Below are 27,678 nucleotides of genomic sequence, written 5' to 3' on the forward strand. Positions count from 1 at the left end.
ACAAACACAACTGCACGGTACCAACAGCTAGGAAGTGGTGAAGTCTGGGCATTACTTTTGATTTTGATGAATTTTATTATAAACTCAGCTGAAGGTGATTTTTTTCCCTTGAAATGGTACCACTGCCTTCTGGGCTTGTCTCTTGGCTGCCCACGAAGGATGCAGGTCTGGTGGCACACATGGAAAGGAAAGCAAGGAGGGAGTTGTACAATAATGAACTATGAAAACAATAATAAATGCTGCTGTATTAAACAATGACTGTTCTTTTGTGGCTCAACCTATGAAACATTCATACTGGCAACTAACAGTGCATAAAAAAAGGGACACACAAAGCACTGTTCCCTTCAAAATGGCTTTTCTTTTGTCAAAGGGCACATACAGATAATTCTAACTAAAAATATAACGTAATCTACATCAGGGTTTCTTAAATTTTCTAGCTTTAGGGAACTTCTCCCTCTTCACCAATGTGCTTATAATAAGCACATGGGCTTGCCATGAGTGTCGCAATAAATTAACTGAATGTGGCTACACAGTGTATCACGTAGAAATCTAGAATAAAAAGCGTGCAAATTGCTGGATCATTTCAACAGGGTAATCGGTGTGTATGCCTATGTGCCACTTACTTCAACCAGCCTCAAGATGCCTATTATGCATTTCGGCTTCCATTACGTTATATTTGTAGTTGGAAAGTGCCTTGAGTTAACTTCTCGTGGGGTTGAAGCTTGCATGTTTTAAAAATTGTGCCTTTGTAACCATATTTTTATATTGTTAGCTATCATGTGCCTTAAATATGTTTAAATAAAAGTCTTAACATGGTAGCCACGTGAGCGAGATAACCAAAGTAGCATTGCATGAGCATGTAATCTCCAGTGTTTATTATTTGCTGTGTTTTCTTTTAATCTCAAAGGCCATCGCTCTTGACTGGGCAGGAAATATAAAACTTCCGTTAATTTCACTATGCTTTACTGCATAACACAGCTGTATTGTGGCGAAGCTGACTTTTGCATTAGATTTCTTTTTTGTTTCGAAACTCATTTCATTTCTACTTGCCCCGCATGTTTGTTGCAATGTGCCATTTATGCGCCCAATATAATGATTCATGTGAAACAAGAGTCAACCAGGCAGACTCCGCTAAATTTGGAAGTGGCCCTCAGCTTGCAAAGCTTCAGATTTGATTCCCGCTCGTGTTACAAACCATCCTTGTAAGCACAAATTAAAAACTCAGCACGGACACCATGGGCATGAAAGTAGCACAGTGGCGAGTCTTGCACGCTGCTACCACGCGGGTCTCTCGCAAGATGTACCAAATGTGGATGTGGCATGCATTAGCTTCATTAAATCGATAATAAAATACAAAATTTCTTGTTGGCAATAAATGGAGTAAAATGGGTTTCCACATTTTGTGGTTCTGTTCACGGATCCCTGAAATGAATCTGAGAAACAGTTCGAGAGCCCTAGGTCTACATCATGCACATAAAGGCCTTTTCATGGGACTGAGTGCTTGCATATCGCTCATCAAGTGTATCCCTCAAATCAGCTGAGATAATGTCGCTTGTTCTTTGTGCTGTTATTCGCTGATCATGAATAATCGGCTAGCATGAATTTCTGCTCTAAATAAGAGAAGCAGCCATGACCACTGGCCATGCACTCACCCAATTCCTTTAACCTGTCACTGGGACGTTTGCCAGTTGACACAGGGGCTTTTCTGAAGGCCTGTGGCTGCCCACTGTTCCCATCAGCAGGGCTGAATGCTGTGCTATGCTGGTGTCTGCCAGTAGGAGGTGACGTTTTGCCAAAGCTGCTGCTCCGAGGAGGCAGCCCTTGCTTCGTGCTAGGGCTGAAGGGCGACTTCTGTGCGTGCTCATCTTTTGCGTCATCATCACGACCAGTCTTTTCAGCTGGCCAGAAGAATGGGTCGCCAGCTGCAAACTTCCTGCATGTGAAACAACAGCAAAATGGTCGCAGAGGGAGTTTCTCACACATTTGAAAGAAGTTTTATGCAGCAGAATGGCAATTAGATAACTTGAGGCAGAGCGCAAAAAAAGAACACGAGGACAAGAGAAGACAACGAAGACACAGCGCTACTAACAACTGAATTTTTGTTGTACATGGATATCACATATATACCATCGTACAACTGGAAGAAAAAAAGTCACTGTCGCGCATAAATTTCTTTCTGGTAAAATCATTCACCACAGGCCGCTACCGCGATAAGAACATGATTTCTTTTGTTGAGAGTGACACAGATGGGCAGCATACACAATTATCGTTTCTGATCATTCCGAATGTCTCGATGTCCCTAGTGACTTGATCGGGGTTCCTAGATATAATTTGTGATTTGTCAAACAAGGTTTTACAGCCACAACGCGAGCAGTGCGTGGCTAGATGACTAGTCTTTATCCGATTGTTGACATTGTGGCTGTCAGCATTCGCAAGAAGTAGCCAGCTGTGCTTAGGTGCAAAAATTGGTTTTCGAAGCTTCTGTGTACCAGGTGATCACAAGATTTGGATTTTAGAAAAGCGTTTTTAAAACAAAGATTAATGATGAGCTGCTTAACTAGTTCAGAATGCGCTGACGAGAATGGTAGAATGACTTTCTTCCCTTGGGGCTCATAGCACCAACACACATGACTCTTTAAAAAAACGAGTGCAAGATCTAAAAACCTGATGGAACCATTAGCAGGCTCTTCACATCACAAAAGAGGTTGGAGGCACTTGCGAAAAACTGAACCAACAGCAGACATGGCAGAAGCCAAGCATTCATTGTCACATTGTAAAAATACTAGATAATCTATACTAGACATTGACATATCTAGAAATACTAGACATTGACATACCTAAAAACTTTTGCAACCATTGATCCTTTCAGACTAGTGCACAGAATCCTATTGCAATGAGCAAGGAATAGGTCGCTTAACAGAGGCGTGAGGCAGGATCCAATGCATACGCCTTCTGTCTCTCAAAAAACATTGAGTCACTCCAAGCAGCGAACATCGAAGACAAGTAAAACTTTACAAGTTCTAAAAGCTGGTTAGCGGTTAGATCGACTTCACTCTGGAAGCCCACTATGCTGCGGTTGTCAATGCCGCCTTCCACGCATTGAAGTAGCTCCTTTTGAGGTAATGAGCAAAACAAATCTTTAATGTCTAGAGAGAAGGCAGAAAAGCTCACGTGAGTGTTGTCTTTTAAAAATTTTATCACTTGCTCAGAGCTGCTGATTCTAAAAGGGTCGTTGACAGCTAAACTTTGAGCTTCACCTGTAAAAAGCAAGCTACCGATTTTTGCCAGCAGCCCTTTCTAATACAACACGGAACGGACACTCATCTTTGTGCGTTTTCACAGAAAAGAACATTTGCAATCACAGTCCCTTTGTCTTGTGTAATTAGATGCCTGCACTTTATCGTAATCCATCAATTATGACACCAAGCATACTTTGGCATGTTTGTCATATGACAAATTAGCATGGGTGTAGCACATGGCCTGGAGAAGAAAATCATCAATTATGAAACACAATTCTAAACAAAAGGCACTGAGGTCTACGCGAGTGTATTGTACTGGTGTACTGACCACAAAGTTACAACGGCAGTATATTTGTTAAAGGTGCCAATTATTTTTAAGTTTAAACACGTTAGTTTCACAGGCCATTCAACATATTGCTTATCTTTGTGCACTGCAGTTTTTAACGTGCCACAAACAATTTTTATACCCCTAGTTTGTACCTTAAAATGTTTGTTCCAGAAAGTTATTCAAGGATGCACTGTGAAAAACTGTTCACATCTAGCTCCAACTGATAACTGCATTTTATGGGGATCATTCTTTTAGTAATCCAAAGAAATGGAACTAGGAGTGAACAAAAGACTGCAATGCAAGTGCATGTCCTTCCTAGTTGCTGTGCACAACAAACATTCCATGCAGCATCAGCAGAGTGCAGCTAAGGCATCAGAACTAGAATGGTGCTATAGAACAACTTCTGGAAGATTGCATTTCTTCCATCGGCAGAAAATACTCATGGTTTTGAGTGCCATAGATGAGAGTCTGCGGTAAGTTTTCTCCTAACCCTTACTACCTACTCTATGTTCCTTCATGCCATTACCAACTTTTGAACTTGAATGCCTGGCAAAGCTATGATGTTGTGTTGACATTAGTGCAACTCTGAATGAGTTAGAAAAGTAAAAAAAAAAAGAGACAGTAGGACATTGCATTTCCATTTATCATATTGTGACGGGGATAAGACTAGCCAAACAAAAGAGAAAAGTATTTACGTCATATATATAGAAAGCCGAGATGGCGAAACAACAACCACACAAGCGCTTCTTAGATGGTCGTCTTCATCCCCTCGCTGGCACCTTCTACAATGTACGGAAGTGGCTTGTAACATGTGACCCCTGCTGGTGGGCACACCGTCTCAGTGCCTAGGGAAGGGAAGGGCTGTTGTCAGAGAAGTAGGGTTTCAAACGGGCGATGTGCATGATATCACTAGGTGGTATGGATAATGACAAGCTACCGTCCACTGGGGTGATCTACTATGCGTCTTCACTGAGCTGGCGCAGAACGTTATAGGGGCCAGAGTAGTGAGACAGAAGCTTCGAAGATAGACCCACATGGTGGGACGGCATCCAAGTAAGGTCCAAAGAGCCTCGAGAGAAGTGAACAGGTCTGTTCTGGCTGTCATAGCAGGCCTTTTGGGATATATGCGAGGCAGAGAGACGATCCCATGCAATTTGGTGAGCTGTTTGAGACCGAGCAGTAGCATCGTGGGCTGTTAAGAACGGCCAGCTGCAGTGCAAGTTTGCCACCCGCTTACGACTATGGCGGCAACATCCCGGCGCTGTTAAGAACGGCGAGCTGCAGTGCAAGATTGCCACCCACTTGCGACTATGATGGCAACAATCCGGGAGCATCGCCGCCAACTTCTAGCCACAGCGTGACTAAATCGACTTTGTGACGGAATGAGTTCGGCGGGCCAACTATTGTTCCCAAACTCCCCAACGCGCTACCCGAAACGGCTCCGAGCTCTACGGGGCCCCTCTGACGTCGGTTCCGGGACCTTCGAACGTGTGTGCATTTGTGCGTGTAGACCGTCCTGCGGAGAGGCGGCTAGTTTGCGATCACCAAACGAACGTTCGCGTCGCCTTGAATCGCGGGAGGACCGAGTGTTTAAAAACTGCTGTTGTGCGGATGCTCGACACACTTCTCTCAAGCAGTCATGTTGGACTGAGACTCTCTCTCAAGCAGTCATGTTAGACTGATGTACTTTCTCAAACAGTCATGTTAGACTGATATAAATACTGTAAATAAACCCATATTCTTCGTTCTCGATAAGAAGCAGTGCTTCCCTTCATCAACGTCCTCAGCGTGGATAAGTTGGACGACGGCATGGGCCAGCTACCTTCGAATTCATGCCGGACTCCAATCTTGACAACGGATCACGAGCGATGGGATTGAGCCCCCAATCCTGACAGGGCATACTCTGTAGAAATGTAGGTATCCGATGGCAGGAGAGTCTCAAAGGGCAGCATTGGGTGGCGGCGAAACAACAGGTAGAATGGAGGAAAGCCGGCAGTGTCATGGCGGGATGAATTCTATGCGAATGTTGCAAGAGGCAAATTGCTGTCCCAATAATTATGATCTGTGAAAACCTATATAGAGAGCATCTTGATCGGCGTGCGATTAAGACACTCGGTAAGTCCATTTGTTTGCAGATGGTAGGCTGTGGTTAGCTTGTGACACATGGAACACGAACGAAGGATGTTGTCAATGACTTTAGAAAGAAATGAAACATCGCGATTGGTCAGCAGCTGTCGTGGCACTTGATGGAGAATGACATCGTGAAGCAGAAAGTCCGCAACATCAGTGGCACAGCTTGTTGGTAGCGCCCGGGTGATGGCATGTCGTGTGGCATTGTCAATTGCTACGGCAATCCACTTGTTTCTAGTAAAAGAAGTCTGAAATGGTCTAACCAGATCGAGTAGAACGGGACAGTTGAGATCTCACTAGGCTGAAGTGGACTGGCGAGCAACAAGGACAGGCATTTGCAGCACTGGCAGGACTCGCAAGCAGCAACATACCGACATACAGAACAGTAAAGGCCTGGCCAGAAAAACCGCCACCACACCCAGTCGTATGTACATGACATTCCGAGATGTCCAGCGGTTGGGGCATTGTGTAGCTGTTGGAGTTAGTGCTGCGTCGGTAGAGAATACCATCACGGAGGGCAAACAACTGGAGAGATGGGGTCAAAGTGTTGAGAGCATAGATGATGGATTATGGAGCGCAAGTCTGCATCATTGAGCTGTGCCTTCTGGATATCGCTAAAGTCGAAGATGGCGAGGGCGCACGCGTTGGCATCATGGGCAGCAGAGTCTGGAGGATCCAAGGGATGACAAGAGAGGCAGTCGGCATCCTGGTGCATTCGGCCGGACTTGTAAATTACATCAAAAGTATACCCCTGAAGCTTCAATGCCCAGCAACCAAGTCGTCCAGTGGGGTCTTTAAGGGAGGCAAACCAGCATAGTGCATGGTGGTTTGTGATGACTGAAAACATGCGGCCAAACAAGTCTGGTCGAAATTTTGTGACTGCCCAAACTAAAGCGAGGCATTCCCGCTCAGTTGTCGAAGACTTGCATTCTGAAGGGGAGAGGAGTTGACTGGCATAGGTGATGTGGTCTTGTCTTTGTTGCTTCTGGGCGAGGACAGCACTAATGCTGGCATTGATGCAAACTTCAGTGGCCGTGGATGGATCAAGATGGGCCAAGATGAGGGGGGGGGGGTGATAAGTAAGCTAGTGAGTGTGCAAAAGGCATCGGCTTGTTCAGGACTTCACAAAAATGGTACATCTTTCTTCAGGAGCTACGCTAAGGGACGGGCAATGTTGATTAAATTCTTAAAGCATTAAAAATGAGAACATAGGCTGACAAAGCTCCGGATGTCTTTGGCCGAACGTGGCACTGACCAATTTCTGACAACATGAATTTTGTTGGGATTAGGCTGTATGCCATGGGCACTGACAAGGTGGCCTAGCACAGTGATTTCACAATGGCCAAAACTGCATTTTGATGAGTTTAGCTGTAGGCCTGCTTGCCTGAAAGCATCAAGAACTACCGACAGGTGTGTAAGGTGGCTCTCAAATGTCGGCAAGAAAACTATGACATCATCTAGACAACAAAGGCATGCGGACCACTTGTAGCTGCGAAGAAGAGAGTCCATCATCCTTTCAAATGTTGCTGGGGCATTACACAAGCCAAATGGCATCACATTAATATTGAAAAAGTCCATCTGGTGTGACAATTCAGGTCTTTTTGTGGTCCAGGTCCTCTACAGAAATCTGCCAGTATCCTGACCGTAGGTCGATGAAGGAGAAGTAGGTAGAGTCGTGGAGACAGTTGAGGGCATCATCGATTCACTGCAGAGGGTAGACATCCCTTCACGTGACTGTTCAAGTGACGGTAGTCTACGCAGAAGCGCCAGCTGCAATCCTTCTTTACTAGCACAACCGGTGATGCCCAGGGACTGCAGGAAGGTCCAATGACATCTTTAGCGAGCATTGTTTAGACCTTACACTGAATCACTTGCTGTTCAACATGGGACACATGGTAAGGACATCTTCTGAAGGGGCTGGCATCTCCAGTATGGATATGGTGAGTGAGGGCAGATGTCTGGCCCAAAGGGTGGTCATCAAGCCACAGATGTCGCGATAAGACATCAACATGTGCCGATGTCGGCAGCCTGTGCTGGAACGAAGTCGGGTGCGATCATCTTCGCAATATCATGATCAATTGTACGGTCTGAGGTGGGGAATACAGTGGCGAGCGAAGTATCACCGGTAACTAATGCAGAAACGGCATACTCATTGATAGAAGAGACATTGGCCATAGACATGCCATTTGGAATAAGCTGCGTGCACCAGCTGAAGTTCAAGATGGGAAGGGATGTGCGGTTATTAGTAATTGTGAGAATGGTATGAGAATGGTGACAGTACTGGCCAATAAAGTCAACAATGGGAGTCAACATGTAATCACTATCGGGAATAGAAGGGAGAGACATTAGGTCCACATATGTAACGGATTGAGGTTCCAGACTGATGTAATCCACGGAACACAAACCCAGTTGATGGGTGGTTGGAGCGTCATAGTAGCAAGGTAGGTCAAGCTAAAGCGAGCCAGTTCCACAATCAAGGGTGGAGTGCGCAGATAGAAAGTCCGTGCCTAGGATGAGTTGACGGGAGCAATGCTCGAGCACAGCAACTAATACAGTTGTACAGCAGCCGGCAATACTTATTGGTGCTGAGCACATACCAAGGATGGGAAATGTTCCGCCGTTGGCGACTTGGATGAGATGTAACGTGGGTAGCATGAGGACCTTCGTAAGTTGCGGCGAAACTTCAAATGCATCACTGATATATGTGACCCCGTGTAAACAAGAGAAGCGATAAGTGTACCGTCCACTTTAACGTCAATTAAGTTGCATCTAGTCGGCAATGTGGTCAGAGGATTTTGCAAGCGAGTCGTCAGTGCAGCTTCACTTCCGGGAGTTGCACCATCTAGTTTTCCAGGGGTAGGTGTCCAATTCGAGATGGAGGGCGGCAAAATTGTATGGAGCGAGATGATGGGTGACGAGATAACGGTGAACGAGACTGGGGACCACGCGGAGATGGTGAACGATGGTATGACATGGTTGGAGTGTCATCACCATTAGCCTGAGGTGACTCACGGTAAGGCTGGAAGTGGTCAGGATCGGTCTCTGGGTGACGGTTAGGAGCATAGGGCACATGAGGCCAAGGCCACCAGTTATTGCAAAAGCAGACGACATGACCAATCTGATGGCAATTAAAGCAAATGGGCTGACTGTCAGCAGTCCTCCACTCGGCCAGATTATGGGGACGTAGCCTCTGGCCTTGGACATATGAAATTGGGAAACGGTCAGTTCGGTGGGAAGGAGCGACGGCACAGAGTCTAGGCCAGTATTGGATATCTCCTGATGAACGACTGCTTGGACAAGTAGAGTTGGTAGAGCTGGACTCACAAGCATGGGAGCATGGGCAGCAGGAGACATCGCCTCAAATTCATGCCGTGTGATCTTCGTCACATTTTCCATGGTTAGCGGCAGCTGTTGTGCAGATACGTCTTCGCAAGACGATGTTGCTGCCATGTGGGGAAGTCGAGTGAACTGATGAGCAATACGTAAACTTTTGACATCTTCAATATGCTTTCTCTCCTGAGTGATGGGATCGACCGTGTCACAATCCTTGCAGATTATCAGATTGAACGTATCATTCGCTATCTCTTTTAGGACGTGCCCCACTTTTTCAGACTCGGCTGTACCATCATTCACTTTGTGGCAAAGGGCCAGCACATCCTGTATGTAAGACAGGTAGGATTCCATTGATGTTTGGGCACGTGATGCTAGCTCCTTTGCCGCAATCTTTCAACCAAGAGACTTGCCAAACAGAGCATGCATCCTTTCGTTGCAGGTATCCCAGCTTCCGATTTTCTCTTTGCGATTCTGGAACCACACCCTTGCTGTCCCTTGACGATAAAATAGCATGTTGGCCAACATACCGTTCATCCATATCAACCCATTGGTTGTTCTTACTTGCGCACTCGTAGATGAATCACTCTTCAATGTCGATGTCATTAGTCCCAAAAAACGTGACTGGGTCTCTTGGTTGGGCTACGACAACCATTGACGTTGCCACTGTTGCAGTGGGAACTGTCTCTTCTGTCATTGTGGGAAGAGCCAGGTGTCAGCCACTGCGGAGCTCCATTGTATCGAGTTGATACCCTGCAACTCGACCAAAAATGTGACGGGGATAAGACTAGGCAAAACAACGGGGAAAATGTATTTACGTAATATATAACAGAAAGAAGCTGAGATGGCAGAACAACAACCACACAAGCGCTTCTTCGATTGTCATCTTCATCCCCTTGCTGGCACCTTCTTCAATCTACATGAATAGCTTGCAGCAATGTGATGCCTCTGAAATAGTTTTGTACTCCGTGAACAGCAACAAGTCACAAAAACAAAAGGCACAGCTCATTTCAGACACAACGAACCAAGAAAAGCAATTCCTTGCTTGATAAAGGGCAGAGATGGAAGTATAGCACCCTACCTGTCTCTTGTTTTTCTTTCAAATTTTTTTTGCACTCATTCTGAGTTTTGCTAATGTCAGTGAAATGCCATGAAACACCACCACACCCACTACCTGTCCTGGCAAAGCACAACAGTTTTTGCTTCTGGAAATACTTAATTATCGGCATGCAACTTTGCAACTTTGGCTCTTAGATTTGATCTGCTATAATGGTACTTACAAGTGCTTGTCATCTTTTAGCCACTACCAATCCTGCACCATTGTGCTGCATTTTCATGCCTTCATGGTGCTGAGGTCAACAACACAGAAAGATTTATTTTATGGCTACTTCATACACACATGCACGCACACATACATATAACACACACACATAGTATGTATATATATTTACATATATAGTCACATTACTATACATATGACAAACTATCGAGTTTTTTTTAGTGGAAGCAGACAGTTCCCGTCCGACACCTTCACTGAGAGTGCATCTTCATCGTCGTCAGCTTCTGTAGAAGCAGCAAACCCATTACACAGCCAACTGTTCTGCTCGTGACAATATATATAAATTGGTCGCAGGACTAAGAGTAATCAGTTTCAAACAAACCTGGGCAGCGATTCTTTGTTGGACACTTTCTCTGCTGCCATCTTAATGAAAAGCTTCTGCACTCGGTCAGGGCTCTGAACTGGAAGGCTGAAACACGAGGCAGACTGCATTTGTAGACACATGTGCAGCGAACACTCTGCTATGGATAGCTTACATGCCACATGACGGATACTACTCCAAATTGTTACTTAAAATAAGAAACAAACAAAACAAGTATTTGAGCTTGATTAGATTCACCTAGGACTGTGCGAATATTTTAAACTTTCGTATAACAAATAAAACAGTCACTATATATAAATGCGAATATTTTTCAAATCGTTTTCAAATATTTTAGAACATCAATGAGGAGCCAGGCTTTACTGGCTGTACAGCAGTCATTTGCACTCTTCAAAAAGTCCTATCTATGCAAACAAACTGCTTGTTGCATTCTGATGCTCCATTTATGCTATAACAAACACTCCTTTTGCTAATTGTGTAAATATTACGATGCGAACGTATAATTTTATTAATGCGATAGTGTTAAAGGCCCCCGTGTTGCAAAAAATCGGCTGAAGGCATCAGCGTCCGGTGTCCAGCGTCAGACGCCGCTTCGTCAAAAAGATTTTTGAACCACCCAAACCTAATTGAATTTCTCAAGCTAAAATATGTAGAAAAGTCGTAAAGTACAACTTACACACAACCTATAGACATGATAGTATTGGATTGTAATTTGAATATACGAGAAGACATACGTAGTTCTATGGCGCGAAAACTCAAACTCCTTTTCCAGCATTTCTACCCTTCATAAATCGGCCATGGCATCTGCCATTTGCTTGTACTGGCACGCAAATATTTTGGAGGCCACAGAGCAGTGCGCCCGTTTCCTTGAAATGCTTCCAGATGGTGCTCACATCCGCTGCATTGCGGCCCACGCAAGAGGCTGCATATCTACCAGAAAGCCCACCTTCGTGTGCAGTGTTCACGAGCGTTCCCCAGTAAACATTATGGTTACATACGCTGCAGTTGCCGGGAAGCCTGAGAAGCAGTCAGGGATCTTTTAATGCTACCGCATTCCACTCTTGAAGGCAAAGTTTAAAGGGACACTAAAGAGAAAAACGATTTCTTCTGCACCAGTAAATTACCTTTCTACAACACAAGAAACACCACTCCTAGCACAATAAGACACTTGGTAAGCCAGAAAAAGTGCACAAACGAAAGACTGGTGGCGACGCCTCCTTGAATTCCCTGCACCTGGTCGCTGTGAGGTCATAAATTTTGATGGCATCATCTAGGGCCTACTTACTTACACAGCGGTACACATTGACTACAATGTGTTCTAAAGGAACCAAATATTAAACATAGCAAGTTTCGGGAACCTTTACTCAGCCAATATGGCCCAAATGCGAAAACATACTTTGGAATTCCTGACGTCATACTGACGTACTGGCGTCGGGGTTTTGGCGCGAAATTTAAATACTGATACTTTGACCTTCATTTTCTCATCTAATAATCAAACTATTATTTTGAAGTGACTGCCTGCAGGGTCCTCAAACAATGCTTTATTAGTCTAAACTGATTGTTTCACTTTAGTGTCCCTTTAAGCATCCTCCAAATTTTTAATAGTGAAGATGGTGTTCCTTATTTGAAAACTCTCCGGCACTTGTTTGATTCATTTCTGGCACTGTTTGATTCCTATTCAGTTTGCTCTCAAAGATTACCATTCGCACACCGCCATATTCATCAATGCCAAGCTTGTGAGGTTGGAACATGGTCAACATGAACTTCTTTTGCAGAATCGTTCGACTGTTGGGCCAGTTGGTGCATCATGTTGTGTCACTGAGCAGAATAAGGGGTGAAGGAAACGATGTGGACAGGACAGTTGCTCTTATTGTGCACACTGGCATCATGAGTTCAGCACTATGCATTGAATTTCATACTGACTGCTGTATGATGTAGGTCTTCATTATCATCATCATCACCACCATCAGCCCATTTTATGTCCACTGCTGGACGAAGGCCTCTCCCTGCGATCTCCAATACCCATGTCCTGTGCCAACCGATTCCAACGAGCGCTCGCGAATTTCCTAATTTCATAGCTCCACCTAGTCTTCTGCCGTCCTCGACTGCATTTCCCTTCTCTAGGTATCGATTCTGTAACCCTAATGGTCCAACGGTTATCTAAACGGCACATTACATGACCTGCCCAGTTCCATTTTTTTCTCTTAATGTCAATTAGAATATCTATAGCCATTTGCTCTCTGATCCAAACTGCTCTCTTCCTGTCTCTTAACGTTATGCCTAGCAATTTTCGTTCCATCGTTCTTTGCGCGATCCTTAACTTGTTCACAAGCTTCTTTGTCAGTCTCCAAGTCTGTCCCATATTTCAGCACTGGTAAAATGCACTGATTGTACACCTTCCTTTTCAGTGATAATGGTAAGCTTCCAGTCAGGAGCTGATAATGTCTGCCGTATGTGATCCAACGCATTTTTATTCTTCTATGAATTTCCTTCTCACGATCAGGGTTCCCTGTGATTATTTGACCTAGGTAAACATACTCCTTCACAGACTCTAGAGGCTGAGTGGCGATCCTGAACTCTTGTTCCTTTGCCTGGCTATTCATCATCTTTGTCTCCTGCATATTAATCTTCAGTCCCACTCTTACACTCTCTGTTAAGGTCCTCAATCATTTGTTGTAACTTGTCTGCATTGTTGCTGACTAGAACAATGTCATCGGCAAACCGAAGGTTGCTGAGATATTCGCCGTCGATCCTTACTCCCAAGCCTTCCAGTTTAATAGCTTGAATACTTCTTCCAAGCATGCAGTGAATAGCATTGGAGAGATTGTGTCTCCCTGTCTGACCCCTTTCTTTATAGGTATCTTCCTGCTTTTCTTTTGTAGAATTAAGCTAGCTGTAGAACCTCTGTAGATATTTTCCAAGGTATTTACGTAAGCGTTCAGTATTTCTTGATTACGTAATGCCTCTATGACTGCTGGTATCTCTACTGAATCAAATGCCTTTTCGTAATCTATGAAAGCCATATAGAGAGGTTTATTGTACTCTGTAGATTTCTCGATAACCTGATTAATCACACGGATGTGACCCACTGTAGAGTATCCCTTCCTAAAGCCAGCCTTTTCCCTTGGTTGACTAAAGTCCAGTGTTGCCCTTATTCTATTGGAGATTATTTTGGTAAATATTTTATATAATACTAGGAGAAGCTAATGGGCCTATAATTTTTCAATTCTTTAACATCTCACTTTCTGTGGATTAGTATAATTTTTGCATTCTTCCAGTTTTCTGGAACCCTTGCAGTCAATAGACACTTCGTATAAAGAGCCGCCAGTTTTTCAAGCATTATGTCTCCTCCTACTTTGATTAAATCGACTGCTATCCCATCTTCTCCTGCCACGCTTCCTCATTTCATGTCTTGCAAGGCCCTTCTGACCTCATCACTAGCTATTGGAGGAGTTTTTGTATCCTGTTCATTACTGTTTCTAATTGAGGTATCCTGATTCCTCTGGGTATTGTACAGGTCAGTGTAGAATTCTTCCGCTTCTTTTACTATATCTTCCAGATTGCTGATGATATTACCCTGCTTATCTTTCAGTGCGTACATCTTGGTTTGTTCTATGCCAAGTTCCTTTCTCACTGATTTCAGGCTGCATCCATTTTTTACGGCTTCTTCAGTCTTTCTCGCGTTATAGTTTCGAATATCACTTATTTTCACCTTGGTGATCAGTTTTGACAGTTATGCAAATTCTATCTTGTCTTGAGTTGGACACTTTCATTCTTTGTCGTTTCTTTATTAGGTCCTTTGTTACTTGGGAGAGCTTGCCTACTGGTTGCCTTGGTGCCTTGCCTCCTACTTCAATTGCTTCCTCTGAAGCCAGCCTAGTTACGGTTTCATTCATTAGCTCTAGATCATCATCTCTTTGTTCTAAGGCAGCATATTTGTTTGCAAGTACCAGCCTGAATTTGTCTGCTTTTATCCTTACTGCCTCTAGGTTGACCTGTTTCTTCTTGACCAATTTTGCTTTTTTTTTTCTCTTCAAATTGAGGTGAATCCTAGCCCTCACTAACCTATGATCACTCCACTTTACCCTACCTATCACTTCTACATCCTGCACTATGCTAGGATCAGCAGAATATTTGAAGTCAATTTCATAATTACAATTACCTAATTAAATATCAGTAAGAAAAAATTAATGGCAGGTACTGCACTGTACTGTAAACAATATGCACTAGGTTTTCTTTGAGTAACACATTGCTCTTTTTTTCAATCCTGGTGAATGTAACTAATTGGGACACCCTGTATTCATTTATGACCTTTGCATGCAACTGACGATGTTTCCATCCCTAATAAATGTAAATTATTAGAAATATATATATTTTTTTCATGAGTCAGCATTGTGCAATGGAAAGAGAAGCAATACTGAGACGCACAACATTCACGTACATTTCCCACGCCATTGATAAGAGACTCTGCCGAAGGGGTCACTGAAGTCTATAGGTTTTTTTCATGGCGAATAAAGCACGCAAACCAATTTGAAGCATGGTGAACACACAGCAACATTTTCATTCTCTAAGTATAGGCTATCCATACTTTTAGAAATAATTTTTAATTCGCTGCCTACATCTCTTTCTAAGATATAATAAACTTTGTCCTTTGTGTATATTTAAATATATTGTATATGTGCATGGTGTTTACAGTGGAAGTTTAAAACAATGTTGAAGTGAGAAAATATGGATAAGGTAGCTGCTGCTAGTGTATTCTAATGCGTGTATCCTCCTATTGTTAGGATTTGCAGAAATAAAGCGAAGTATGAATTAAAATCCTGCATGTCTGTGCCAACAATGATGCAGTAAGCTATTAGCCCGAGTAAAATTTCAAGTCAAAAGGTCGAGGAAAGTCAAAAGAAACTTCAATTGGTGTAGGTGACAAAGCTCTGGTAATGGCACTTTACATGTGTGTGTGTGTGGGGGGGCTTCGGCATCGCCCGGGGTGGGGGGTAACTCTGGAGGGGGCTTGGGTCCCAGAGCCCCCCCGTAGTCGGTGCCTATGGTAATTGTGATGTCCAACTATGAGCTAACTAGCCCAACAATGAGAGGTGCAACCTGCCTTCAGCATGACCTTCTGCCCTTGCTCAGCTGCCCTCGCAGATCTATCGCACCTCTTGTGAAGTTGTTCCACAGTGTGCTGATCAAGGCTGCACTTCAGCCGCCCACTTTACTACCATCGGTGGCCCTATGGTTCCCATCATAGATCCCTCTTGGGCTTCATCAAACACAGCAAAGTATATGTGCACATATACATGTTTTATGCTGCAGGGAGGCAGACTTTCAAATAAATGAACAAAAGAGAAAACACTAACTCAGTTTAGACCGGTAAAGTATTCTTTCAAGACTATTTTCATTCATTTGGCGGAATAATATTGCTTGCTAGCGGAGAAAGTGAAGGTGAATATCCATTTCTTAATATTTTGCTCCCCAACCACAGCAACAGAACATCAGTGTGAAGTCCTGGATTTCAAAGTACCTCACAAGTTTAGGCCACACTATGCACAAGATATTCACAAAACTTGCCAAGTTGAATGCTTTCTTACATTAGAATGCAATGCATACCCTGTTTGTCAAAAAAACTATTACCTAGTCCCAAACAGATGCAGTTGTCAAAATCCATGACATTTATAAAGAGAGCTAATGCAGGAGCGTAAGGGTGGTTTTGCCACCTGTATATCGTTTTTCGTGTTATTTCTGGTTTACCAGGCCACCTATATTATTACCCATATATAGTGTTCCTTTAAACACCGCCATGCATATAATGGTTTTGATAAGCACACACAGTGAAGAAGACCTTGAGACCTACCCTTTGGATTGTTCGTCTGGTGTTTCCTTGGACATAATTTTGCCACCTCCCTGCAAGACTTTCTTTTTCAACTCGGGTTTGGAGGCACATGTGGATACAACCTTGGCACCTTGAGGCACTGCTTTAGTTCTCATCGGTGGCTTAATGGTGTTCCTGTCTTCAGGTTCAAAATGTTTCTCACATTCTTCTTCAGCTTCAATCACAGATTGTGTGACTGGTGTTTCCAATTCATTAGAAAAAAGAAAACACTTTTCCTTGCGTTTGTCCCAGGCATCGTAGATCTTCGGCAGCCACTCTTTCCAGTCAGTGTTGGCACCCCTGAACTCCTGAATGACTTTCTGCACCCCCGGGCGGTCTATCAGACGTGCCATGGCACGTTCCTCTGGAGTGGAGTCAGACTGCAGATAAGTGGCGTGATGTTGACTACATGGCATTAGCTCACAATGAAGAACAGTTTCTATTTCATTGGTAAATGTCAGTAGCAGACAGCACATGGAGTTCAGCACAAGTGCTGTAAAAAAAACCACAACGTAACTGCAAATCTAGTCACTGGATTATTAATTTGCTGGTGTTGTGTCAAAAGACACATTATTGATTCTCTTTTGTGTGCAATGACAACATGATACTGTCAGAGCAATGTAAGAATTTTTTTTATTACAAGAAAATATGTTAAGTGAGTTGAAAACATAAAAAGATGTCAAGGCATGGCCCCTACCAGTGCTTATATACTGATACGTGCATATTGCGTGTTTCTTGTGGCCAATGCATGCGCGTGCCCCGACGAACGCTCTCTGGCTCTCGAGTGTCGACTGAACTGGCCAGCGCTGCATTATCCTTTGTAAATATACTTTGTAAGTAGTCTCCAGTCTTAATCTTTTGTTCGCATAACATTTTGGTGGAGGGTGCCGTTCCCCATCCTCGACACTGAGCTTCGCAGCGGCCACAAGGTCCTGCTTTCCACATGGCTCCCGGTGACGACACCTCGCCTCCCTGTACTCCTGCGACCCCAACAACAACATACGTTACGGTTACCAATCCCCGCGATCCTGGCACATTCTCCGGCCAAGATAATGTCGACGATTAGGACTGGCTCAGCCTGTATGAGTGTGTTAGCCGAAACCGCTGGGACCCTACCATTATGCTAGCGAATGTCCTATTCCACTTGGGTAGAACTTCTCATGTCTGGTGCCGGACACACGAGCACGAGATCTCTAGCTGGGTGCTTTCAAAGATAAGCTCAGCAACCTCTTCGGAAATCCCACCGGTCAGCAGCTGGCTGCTAGAAAAGAGCTTGCTACCTGAGTTCAGTCTTCTACTGAATCGTATGTCTCGTACATACAAGACGTGCTCGCTCTTTGCCGGAAAGTCGACGAAAAATGGCCGAGTTTGACAAAGTCGGCCACATACTCAAAGGCATCGCAGACGACGCGTTCAACTTGTTGGTCTTCAACAATGTGTCCACTATCAACGTCACTGTCAAGGGATGCCGCCGCTTTGAGCTCGCCAAAAGCCGCCGCATCATTCCACAGTTCTCCCGGCTCCCTAACACGGCTGCGACGTCGTCTTGCGTCGGCCTTACCGCTTCACCGCCCTTATATGAGCATGTCACACAAATTGTTCGCCGCGATCTCGAGGCCACAAGTCCTGCGCCGTTCCATCAACGCCCACTTGACCCCACCATTGACTAACCAGCCCCAGTGATCTCTCTCATTCAGACAGTTGTGCGGCAAGAATTTGCCAACCTAGGTTTTCCTGCTGCCTGCTCCGTCTCCCGACCTGACGCCCGACCGGTGCCGACTGCTACGCTTCACGGCAATCTGTATTCCCCTCCCAGATACTGTAACCCTACCAAGTGGAGAACTCTGGACGACAAGCCCATTTGCTTCCGTTGCCTCTGCATTGGCCACGTCGCTCGCCACTGCCACATCTCCTGGACGTCGCCGTATTCAAGCTTCTTTTCCCCCGTCTCCTTGCCCATAGCCGACCCACGCCATTACTCGCCTTATCATATGCCTCCTACCTCTGACGTATCCATCGATGTCAGTCGTCCTGCTCGCTCACTGTCACCTCAGCGCCGTCGGTTCCCGTTGCCCCAGCCACACCACTATTCGTCGCCGACCAATTATGGACTCTCCCGGAAGGAAAATAGACCATGCAATTCCTGGGGGTAGTGCTGCACTAACTTCGTCGTGTCAAAATCCTCCATTGACGCTCCCAACAAACCAGAACTTACTTGATGTTCACGTCGACGGTGTCCCTTTGACGGCGTTAATAGATACTGGAGTCCAGGCGTCCATAATGAGTTATGACCTCCGTCGTCGACTGAGGAAGGTTCTCACGCCTCCTACTACTCGAGCTGTACGCGTCACCGATGGCAGCACTGTTGACGTCACCGGAATGTGTACTTCCCGTACAAGTATCGCCAACCGCCATGTTCCTGTTCTTTTTGGTGCTGACCAATTGTCCCCATGACCTAATCTTCGGACTCAACTTTCAGCGCACTCAGCTTTGATTGACAGTTCTGCCGGTACCCTTCGCCTTGAACTTCTACTCGCGCATATTCGTGCCGAACTGCCGAACAACTTTAGTGCGACCGCCTTCATCTGCCTGCCGCCTAAAGCCTTGACTTTCGTCGATTTGGTATCATCTTTTCCTGTGCCCGATGGTGATTACGTCGCCACATCTGTTCCTGATGTCCTTTCGATGTGTAATATCACTGTGCCCCACTCCATCGCCACCGTCGCCGATAACCGGACATGCCTCCCCGTCGTCAATTTCGGCCTGACAAAGGAAGTTCTGCTCAAAGGCATATCGGTTGCAATGGTCTGTGCTATAGGAAATGACCACGTCACAATGTTTTCCGTAGACGTCTGCTCCAATTCCTCACCATGTCCATGGGATGCTATTTGCCCTGACGCAACATTTCGGCCTATGATTGCTGCGGACCTATTTACAAGCAGCAGCTCTGTATCGCCTTTTGGTTTCCTACGACGACATCTTCAACCTCAGCAATTGCCAATTGGGCCAGACTTCAATTGTTAAAGGGACCCTGACACGATTTTGACGATTTTCTACAAATGTACTGAGTCGTTAGAGTAGGTCATAATTAATGATCAGAAGGACCTTCTGATCATTAATTGACGCATCTAAGTGCTCTGCATAAAGCATGTAATTTATTATAAGGTTTTAAAAATGCACATCGCTGCCGATCGCAACACACTGCGTGGCAGAATTTTAAGCCGCCCCTACCCATATGACGCAAATCACCCATATGACGTTAGTGGGGCAAGCTATCCGATTGGCCGACCAGGGCGCGTGATCGATATTTTTTCCAACTTTATGGTAAAAAATTGATGTTTGTAATAGTTGGAATATTAGTTAATTTGTTTTTATAAAAAGAATGTAACATAAAGGGAATACACAGGAACAATTTTTCAGTACACTTAAGCACTTCTGGCACACAGCAAGTGTTGTCTGCTTGTGTTACAACGTGCTCCGTCTTTGACGAGAGCTCTGCCGTGAGTGTCGGTCTGTTTTTTCGTGAGCGCTATGAATAGACTTTGTTGCGTTGTGGACTGCAAACGTAGCGACTGGCAATATGTCAAGCTGCGACATCGTGTCCCTTTTGCAAGCCAGTAGACGAGCGGGCTGGCTGCAGCGCATCGGACTGCTGCTATCCGACTGGCGCCAGGATTTGCACGATTGCGGCCGTCACTTTACACCAGAAGATTACTAACGCAATAGCGTTTCGCAAGTTCGGTATTAGGGTAAACGCAAGCGCAAGGGGACATGGCCTGGCTGCGTCCCCTTGCGTGCCATTTCCTGTGATGAACAGAAGCACAAATGTGAATGGTCTGCACGGTGCAGCCACCTGGTGGCATAGAGCTCAACCAGACACAGCAGCAGTAACAAGATGTATTTTTCTTTGCTGCTGGTGTAAATTTTTCGCAGGAGTGTAATCGTTAACAGGCTTGTTCGATTCAGAAAAAGGTGCACGGCACCACAAACGAAAAGGTGCAGCGGGTGCCGGCCTGCACCCACTCGCTGCAAAGTTCAAGGGTGCAGTGCACCACGGCGGCACCTTGCCTTGCACCCCGTTCAATCGAGCACGGGGGTGCAGGGTGCACAGCTGCACCTCGGGGAATCAAGGGTCTAGGTGCAGTGCACCATGAGTAGGTGCAGAAGGTGCAGAGAAACATGGCTGAATCGGATAGACCTAACATGTTGTTTTTGTAAATGTTTAAAATGTTTTACACTTGGTTAGAGCAATATTAGCTCTTTCTTTGGCTGGTTAAGCTCTGCGCCAACGGGTAGCTGGACCGTGGAGACCGATCAGGCAGCTCACGTACGTCTCCGCTAAAGTTCCTTCATCAGCTTGAGCTTATGCCTCCATCGTTCCGTCGAAACGTTCAGCTAGTGTGTGGTTACCGGAATACCAGACACTTCGGGCGTTGCGACAAAATGCTCGCAATGCACGCTGCTTCGATAGCTCTCGCTTGGGGTTGACGGCCAAGTGGCTAGTGGAGAGGTTTCGCACGGGCGGGTTTCAAAACAACCGGAAGTGGACGATGTGACGTCGCATCGTGACGCAGAACCAGTGAAGGCGGAGCTTAGCCCCGATCGCTCGGCAAACAAGTTGAGGAGGAAGAGCATGGCTAGGGAGGAGGTTAACTTGTAATCGCTTGTAGCTCCATTAATACATAACGCTTCACTTAAATTGTGGTGCGAATGTTTTACTTAAGCTGTACCCTACGCATCTAGAAAATTTGTCCAAACCGTTTCAGGGGCCCTTTAAGCATCACATAAATACTGGTGATGCCAGTCCTATTCATCACCGGCCATATCGAGTTTCTGCTTCAGAGCGTAAGGTTACTCAAGATGAAGTGAACAAGATGCTTGCTAAAGGCATTGTTGAGCCTTCGTCGAGCCCTTGGGCATCGCCCGTGATGCTTGTTAAAAAGAAAGATGGCACATGGCGTTTCTGCGTAGATTATCGTCATCTAAACCGCATTACCAAGACAGATGTTTACCCCTTGCCTTGCATTGACGACGCTCTCGATTGTCTCCACAGTGCCAACTACTTTTCATCAATAGACCTGCAGTCTGGCTATTGGCAGATTTCTGTGGATGAAAAAGACCAAGAGAAGACTGCATTCATCACTCCTGATGGTCTATATCAATTCAAAGTTATGCCATTCGGTCTATGCAACGCCCCAGCAACGTTCGAATGTATGATGGACTCTTTGCTTCAAGGGTTCAAATGGTCAACATGCCTCTACTACCTAGTCGACATTCTCGTATTTTCACCTACATTTGAGACACACCTTGAGTGCTTATCAGCTGTTCTTCAAGTCTTCCACGAGGCTGGGCTCCAACTAAATTCCTCGAAGTATCACTTCGGTCAGCAGCAGATTACAATGCTGGGCCACCTTATCAACGCTTCCGGTATTCAACCAGACCCGGAGAAAATTCATGCTGTCACGTCTTTTCCTGTACCTCAGTCTATCAAAGACGTCCGAAGTTTTGTAGGACTCTGCTCCTACTTCCGGCGCTTCGTTAACGACATCGCAGCAATTGCCTGACCGCTTACTCATCTTCTGAAGAAGGACGTGCCATTTATGTGGGGCCCTGCTCAAACTGCCACGTTTGCCCACCTCACCAACATTCTCACCATGCCACCTATACTAGCCCACATTGACCTGTACTCTCCTACAGAGGTGCGTACTGATCCCAGTGGTCACGGTATCGGAGCTGTCTTAGCCCAGTGCCAACAGGGTCAAGATCGCGTTATCGTGTACGCTAGCCGCCTCTTCACAGCAGCGGAACGCAACTATTCGATTACAGATCGTGAATGCCTGGCTCTCGTCTGGGCGGTTTCCAAATTCCGCCCGCACTTGTATGGCATGCACTTTGTAATCACGACCACCACATGCTCTGCTGGCTTTCCTCACTCAACGATCCTACCGGCAGACTTGGTTGCTGGGCTCTGCGGCTGGAAGAATATTCCTATGCAGTAGTGTACAAATCGGGCCGGTTACATCAAGACGCAGACTGTTTATCACGCTATCCAGTGGACAAACTATCTGCCGACCCTGACCCCGATACCGACACTTGCGTTTTCTCCATTTCTCAGCTGCTACATGCTACACATTGCCGACGAGCAATGCCGTGATGCCATTTTGCGTGCCATCATTGATGGCTTGGAATCTTTGCATTCTGATTCGTCCCCTCACCTGTTTGTTCTCCAGGATGGTGTATTATACCGCCACAATGTACGCCCCGACAATCCTGCCCTACTCCTCGTCATTCCTAAGCACCTCCGGTCAGCTGTTCTCCAAGAACTTCATGATTTACCAACGGCAGGTCACCTTGGCGTCTCCCGCACCTACGACCGGATTCGCCGACGCTTCTTTTGGCCAGGCCTTGTCTGCTCCGTCCGGAAATGCGTTGCGGCGTGTGAAAAATGCCAGTGCCGAAAAACACCATTGACACTCCCTGCCAGGTGCCTTCAGCCGCTTGACATTCCTTTGGAGCCGTTCATTCGCGTTGGCTTGGACTTACTTGGCCCTTTCCCTCTATCCACATCTGGCAACAAGTGGGTCGCTGTGGCGACAGATTACACCATGCGCTACGCCATCACCAGAGAGCTTCCAACAAAGTGCACCACAGATGTCGGCGATTTTCTTTCACACGACGTGATTCTGCAGCATGGTGCTCACAGACCGTGGTCGGACATTTCTTTCTCAAGTCATCGCCGACATCCTGCACTCCTGCTCCACCAAGCACAAGCTGACTACACTTAACATCCACAGACCAATGGCCTCACTGAGCGTCTGAATCGTACCCTAACATACATGCTTGCAAAGTATGTCTCGTCCGTCCGTACTGATTGGGACCTTGCCCCAACCCTATGTCACCTTTTCTTATAATCCTTTGTGTCATGACACTGCCTGTTATTCCCCGTTTTTTCTGCTGTTCGGCCGAGAACCCACATTGTCACTGGACGCATCCCTTCTATCCGCCACAGCAGAGACCAGCGAGTATGCACTTGACGCCATCACCAAGGCAGCCCAAGCACGCGAAATTGCCCGCGCTCAGCTCCTCACCTCTCAAGAGAAGCAACGGCGCTTGTACGATCTTCAACACAGATGTCCACTTTTTGCCTGGACCTCTGGTACTCCTGTGGTCCCAGACTGGTCACGTTGGCCTGTCAGAAAAACTCCTGCCTCGGTACACAGGCCCATATCGAATTCTGCGGGCCGTGACTCTAGTTATCTACGAAATCGCCCCAGTCAGTACCAGTGCCTCATCTGCCCCAAATTCCACTGACGTTGTGCACATCGCACACCTCAAGCCATATTACTCTCCAGTTATCACCGATATTTAGATGCCCCGGGACGGTGCTTCTGCTGCCGGGGGTAATGATACGTGCATATTGCGTGTTTCTTGTGGCCGATGCAAGCATGCGCCCCAACGAAGATGACGAATGCTCTCTGGCTCTCAAGCTGTCGGCTAAACTGGCCAGCGTTGCATTATCCTTTGTAACATACTTTGTAAATAGTCTCCAGTCTTTATCCTTTGTTCACGTAATAATATATATTTTTTAAACAAAGTAGTTAAGCCACTAAATTTGTGCAGGACAAAAACAGTGCAGTGGAGTTCATTAAAATGCTGTCCAAGTTGCTGGGATAATTTATTCTAAAATGAGCGCACACAGTATCCTAAACAACTGGGTACTCTGGGAATGGCATGCCCATGGATGTAAAGTTATGTTCATACTGATGTCAATGCACAGCACTTTGTCACCTGCCTGTGCAGCTGCAAGATGTCACATGTAAGCTACAGTTTGTCGTCACATTGGTGCCTGGCACGAAAATAACTTGCCCTAAATATTTTCATGCCTGAAAAACCCTTGGAATGGCTGTAAACAGTTGTCGCAATTAGCAGCTGTTTCATTAGAGCAACAATATGTCATGAACAAGTGAACATGCACTGTGTGAACATTGTATACACAAACTACTGAAAGGCAAGTAATATATCATATACAAAACTATGCAAGTCAATGTAACAAATGCTAAATGTAGGCTGCACAATATTCAGCATGAATTTTGTACACTGCAACTTACTACTACTTATCTGGGACTGAGAGATGAGACAAGGATATCGAAGTGGGCAAGATGGCACATCACTGAAGCTTGACAGATCAAGAGCACCAAAGTCGAGAGCAGACGCACACTACTTTGTCTCACAATAAAAAGCTTTCCTGGCTGCGTTACAAACTAATAAGTACACTTCTCACTAGCAATGAATAATATAAAATGATGCTGCCAGGCTTCTCGCACATTTAGTGACCAGAACTTGAATGCAACACATATCACTATGAAATCTTGTATACGTAATTTACAGGCCTGTGATGAAGACAAATCTTAGCTAAAGCACTAGCTGTTATCAGTACCAGAAGAAAGTGGTTATTATTCTTTGATCATGTATGTTTTGGTTAGCCAAGTGCGACATGGGATCCAAGGAAACTCTCCAATCGATTATTTTTGAACCTCCAATGGGGGCCATCACCAATGTACATGTATATGCTCCCTCTCAGCAGGCAGGAACACTAGATTTCACGTACACATTGACGCACCAGCAGAAAATAAAAAGCTTCTTACCCAGTCCAATGTCTATGGCAGCTTCTTAGCCAAATGAATAACGAATGAGCACTAAGTCAACAAAATTTAAATTGTAAAGGATTTTGAATAGCGCAAGTACGTGAGAACAAGAAAGGAAAGACGGAGAGCTTGTCTCACGTAGTGCTCCATCTTTCCTTGTATTCTTCTCGCATACTCGCGCTATTCAAAATCCTTTACCATGGTATACCAACAGGCCCAAATTACTGCGGTTGTGAATAATTTGCACACAACCACAAATATTGCTGGCAGGTTCTTTCTTACCCGAACAAGCACATTCTTCCATGGCTCTTCAGCAGCTAATGCTTGACGTGCGATGGTGGTCAGGTCAACTTTCTGAAACACTCGTTGAATTAGTTATGCAAAGTCAGCTGCCGGTCTAACTTTCATTTGCACAAACAAATACTTTTATTTCCTTAAAGACCCCCATTTTTGGGGGTATTACATAAGGGGTACGGTTCCCATTGGAATGCTTCCTGACAAGCAAGCGCATACTTGGAGATCCATTGACAATTGCAAGTTTAGGCGAAGCTCACACGTACACTACCAAACTCACTATATTGCACGTTCTGCGAAACATTTAATACTAGTTTTCTCGTCGATGCGAAACCGCACGCGATAAAACAAGATATCTTAACTGCAACACAGGGCAGAACACGTTGTCGTCTGCTGAGGAGCAACCACAAATGTGGCCACCTGCGCCGAGGCACCGCAGCGCCTCGTCGCAGATGAGGTTGAGTGCATACACCCTATACTGTTAGCTACTGGGATATAAATAACGCAATCGTTGGCGAACAAGAGAACATGACATGATACATTTGTCGGCAAATCATTAATATAAGTTAGGAATAGGAGTGGTCCAAGTATTGTCCCTTGCGGAACACCTGATGTTACAGGTAAACTGTCGGAGGAGTGGTTATTTTATTGACAACAGCTGGACTGTGACCGATTCGCAAATAATTCCGTTATCCATGCGATAACGTTTAGATGCAAGTCAAGTTGGGAAAAACTTTACGAGTAGGCGAGTTTGCGGTGCTTTTTCGAACACTTTGGCAAAGTCCAAAAAGATGGCATCAGTAAGTTTGACGATCGTCAAGCGACAGTAACTAATTTGCTTACCTTCAGGTAATTAACTTGATCTTTCCAACGGACACCCTTCTGCCTCCTTTTATGTGCGTCCGGACCCCTACGGTAAACAAGGGAAGGGTTAGAGACCAACCGCACATGCAAACGACCCAACATTAGCAACCACCGTCAACATGATCTCGCGAAATATTTTGCTCTGATGCAACAACTAATTTCTTACTTGGAATTTTCGAGCTTCCTTATCTCTGAAGTCATTTTCCTAATCAAAAAGACTCTCTCTGTCTTCAGCAACCGGCGAAGCACCACCACCTGAGCAAAGATACATTTTGTCGCATGGAGAGAGACGACGACGGAGAAAAGACAAGGCCCTAGATGTTCGCTGCGCTCACCAAGTTGTTCACTGCAACTTTCTCCATCGTTTACTTAATGTGCAAAGACATCAAACGCAGCTCTCGTCAATACGTTAGCCAGCTACACGAAAAACGGTTATTCACGATGTTTACTAGGAGCCATGAGGATGCATTAGCAACTGTCTGCACGTTTTTTTGGAATCCCCGAGAGAGCTGGCTTCTCCACAATGCAGCGCACTTTTAGCTCCACGTCCTTCCGTTTCACTGCTCCATATTCGAGCCAACTCTGTAGCACGACCTACTGTACTCCAGACCTGCACAGATCTCCCTCCTCCAGCACGCCTGGTCTAGTTCCCCCCTTTCGCCGCTAGGGAAAGAACGTACGAGCAGAGTAGCGCTAGTTATGACCTGTTCGCTGTCGTCTGCTTCTGTGATCTGTTCAGCGCTTGTCTTGCGATTTCGGCAGGCACAAAGCGCTTGTATTGGCGGTAAATGAATAAATTCACAAATAAACAAAAGAAAACATATGTGCGAATGCTTTGCGTTTGAATAGTGAAACTAGAAGAGGAGGAGCGGTGCAAGAAATGTAAACAACGAGGATAGTTGGCAGCTGCAATGCTAGATCGACGGCATAAATTTCCCTTTTCTAGCCTCCGTAAGAGAATGGAAAAATTGTTTAAAAAGATTCATAGGATAATCTAGCTTTCTTTAGTTGATTACAGATTGCCTAATGTCGTAGATGACGTTAGGATTTACCGCTGTGTGCCGTAGTGAAAGGCAGATGACCTGATAAAAGTATAGTAAAAGTATTCACGACAAAGTCCTCCACCCGATATGTGCAATAGGCTGATCGATTCTGTTTCAAGGGAAGGTGAGCATATATTGTTTTTAATGTCGTTGGATGTCTAGCTCAGTAGAAAGCTTGCAAAAAATTAAGCGATCCCAGTGCTTTAAAACGTGCTGCACTGCAGGCCTTAAATCGTGTCACGGAACTCTTTTCAAACTGTAAAGCTAGCTTTTCTGCG

General features: G+C 45.4%; 1 protein-coding gene across 3 annotated transcripts; it reads right to left on the minus strand.

The window, feature by feature from the left end:
* Nucleotides 1-51: 51 nt before the first annotated feature.
* On the minus strand, nucleotides 52-26,927 carry Rlb1. 3 transcript variants are annotated; one of them, XM_050190134.3, is made up of 8 exons: nucleotides 26,693-26,922; nucleotides 26,524-26,612; nucleotides 26,337-26,403; nucleotides 25,482-25,553; nucleotides 16,537-16,934; nucleotides 10,689-10,775; nucleotides 1,653-1,933; nucleotides 52-167 (listed from the first exon to the last, which is right to left on the minus strand). In XM_050190134.3, the coding sequence occupies exons 1-8, from the start codon at nucleotides 26,717-26,719 to the stop codon at nucleotides 85-87; spliced, it is 1,104 nt and encodes a 367-aa protein (XP_050046091.1). In that variant the 5' UTR covers nucleotides 26,720-26,922; the 3' UTR covers nucleotides 52-84. The 3 variants fall into 3 exon arrangements, with proteins under 3 accessions (XP_050046091.1, XP_050046093.1, XP_050046092.1); XM_050190136.3 differs by lacking the exon at nucleotides 10,689-10,775 and having other exon boundaries at nucleotides 26,693-26,927; XM_050190135.2 differs by lacking the exon at nucleotides 25,482-25,553 and having other exon boundaries at nucleotides 26,693-26,924.
* Nucleotides 26,928-27,678: the final 751 nt, after the last annotated feature.

This window comes from Dermacentor andersoni, chromosome 2 (assembly GCF_023375885.2).
Source record: "Dermacentor andersoni chromosome 2, qqDerAnde1_hic_scaffold, whole genome shotgun sequence".
Classification (NCBI taxonomy): Eukaryota; Metazoa; Arthropoda; class Arachnida; order Ixodida; family Ixodidae; genus Dermacentor; species Dermacentor andersoni.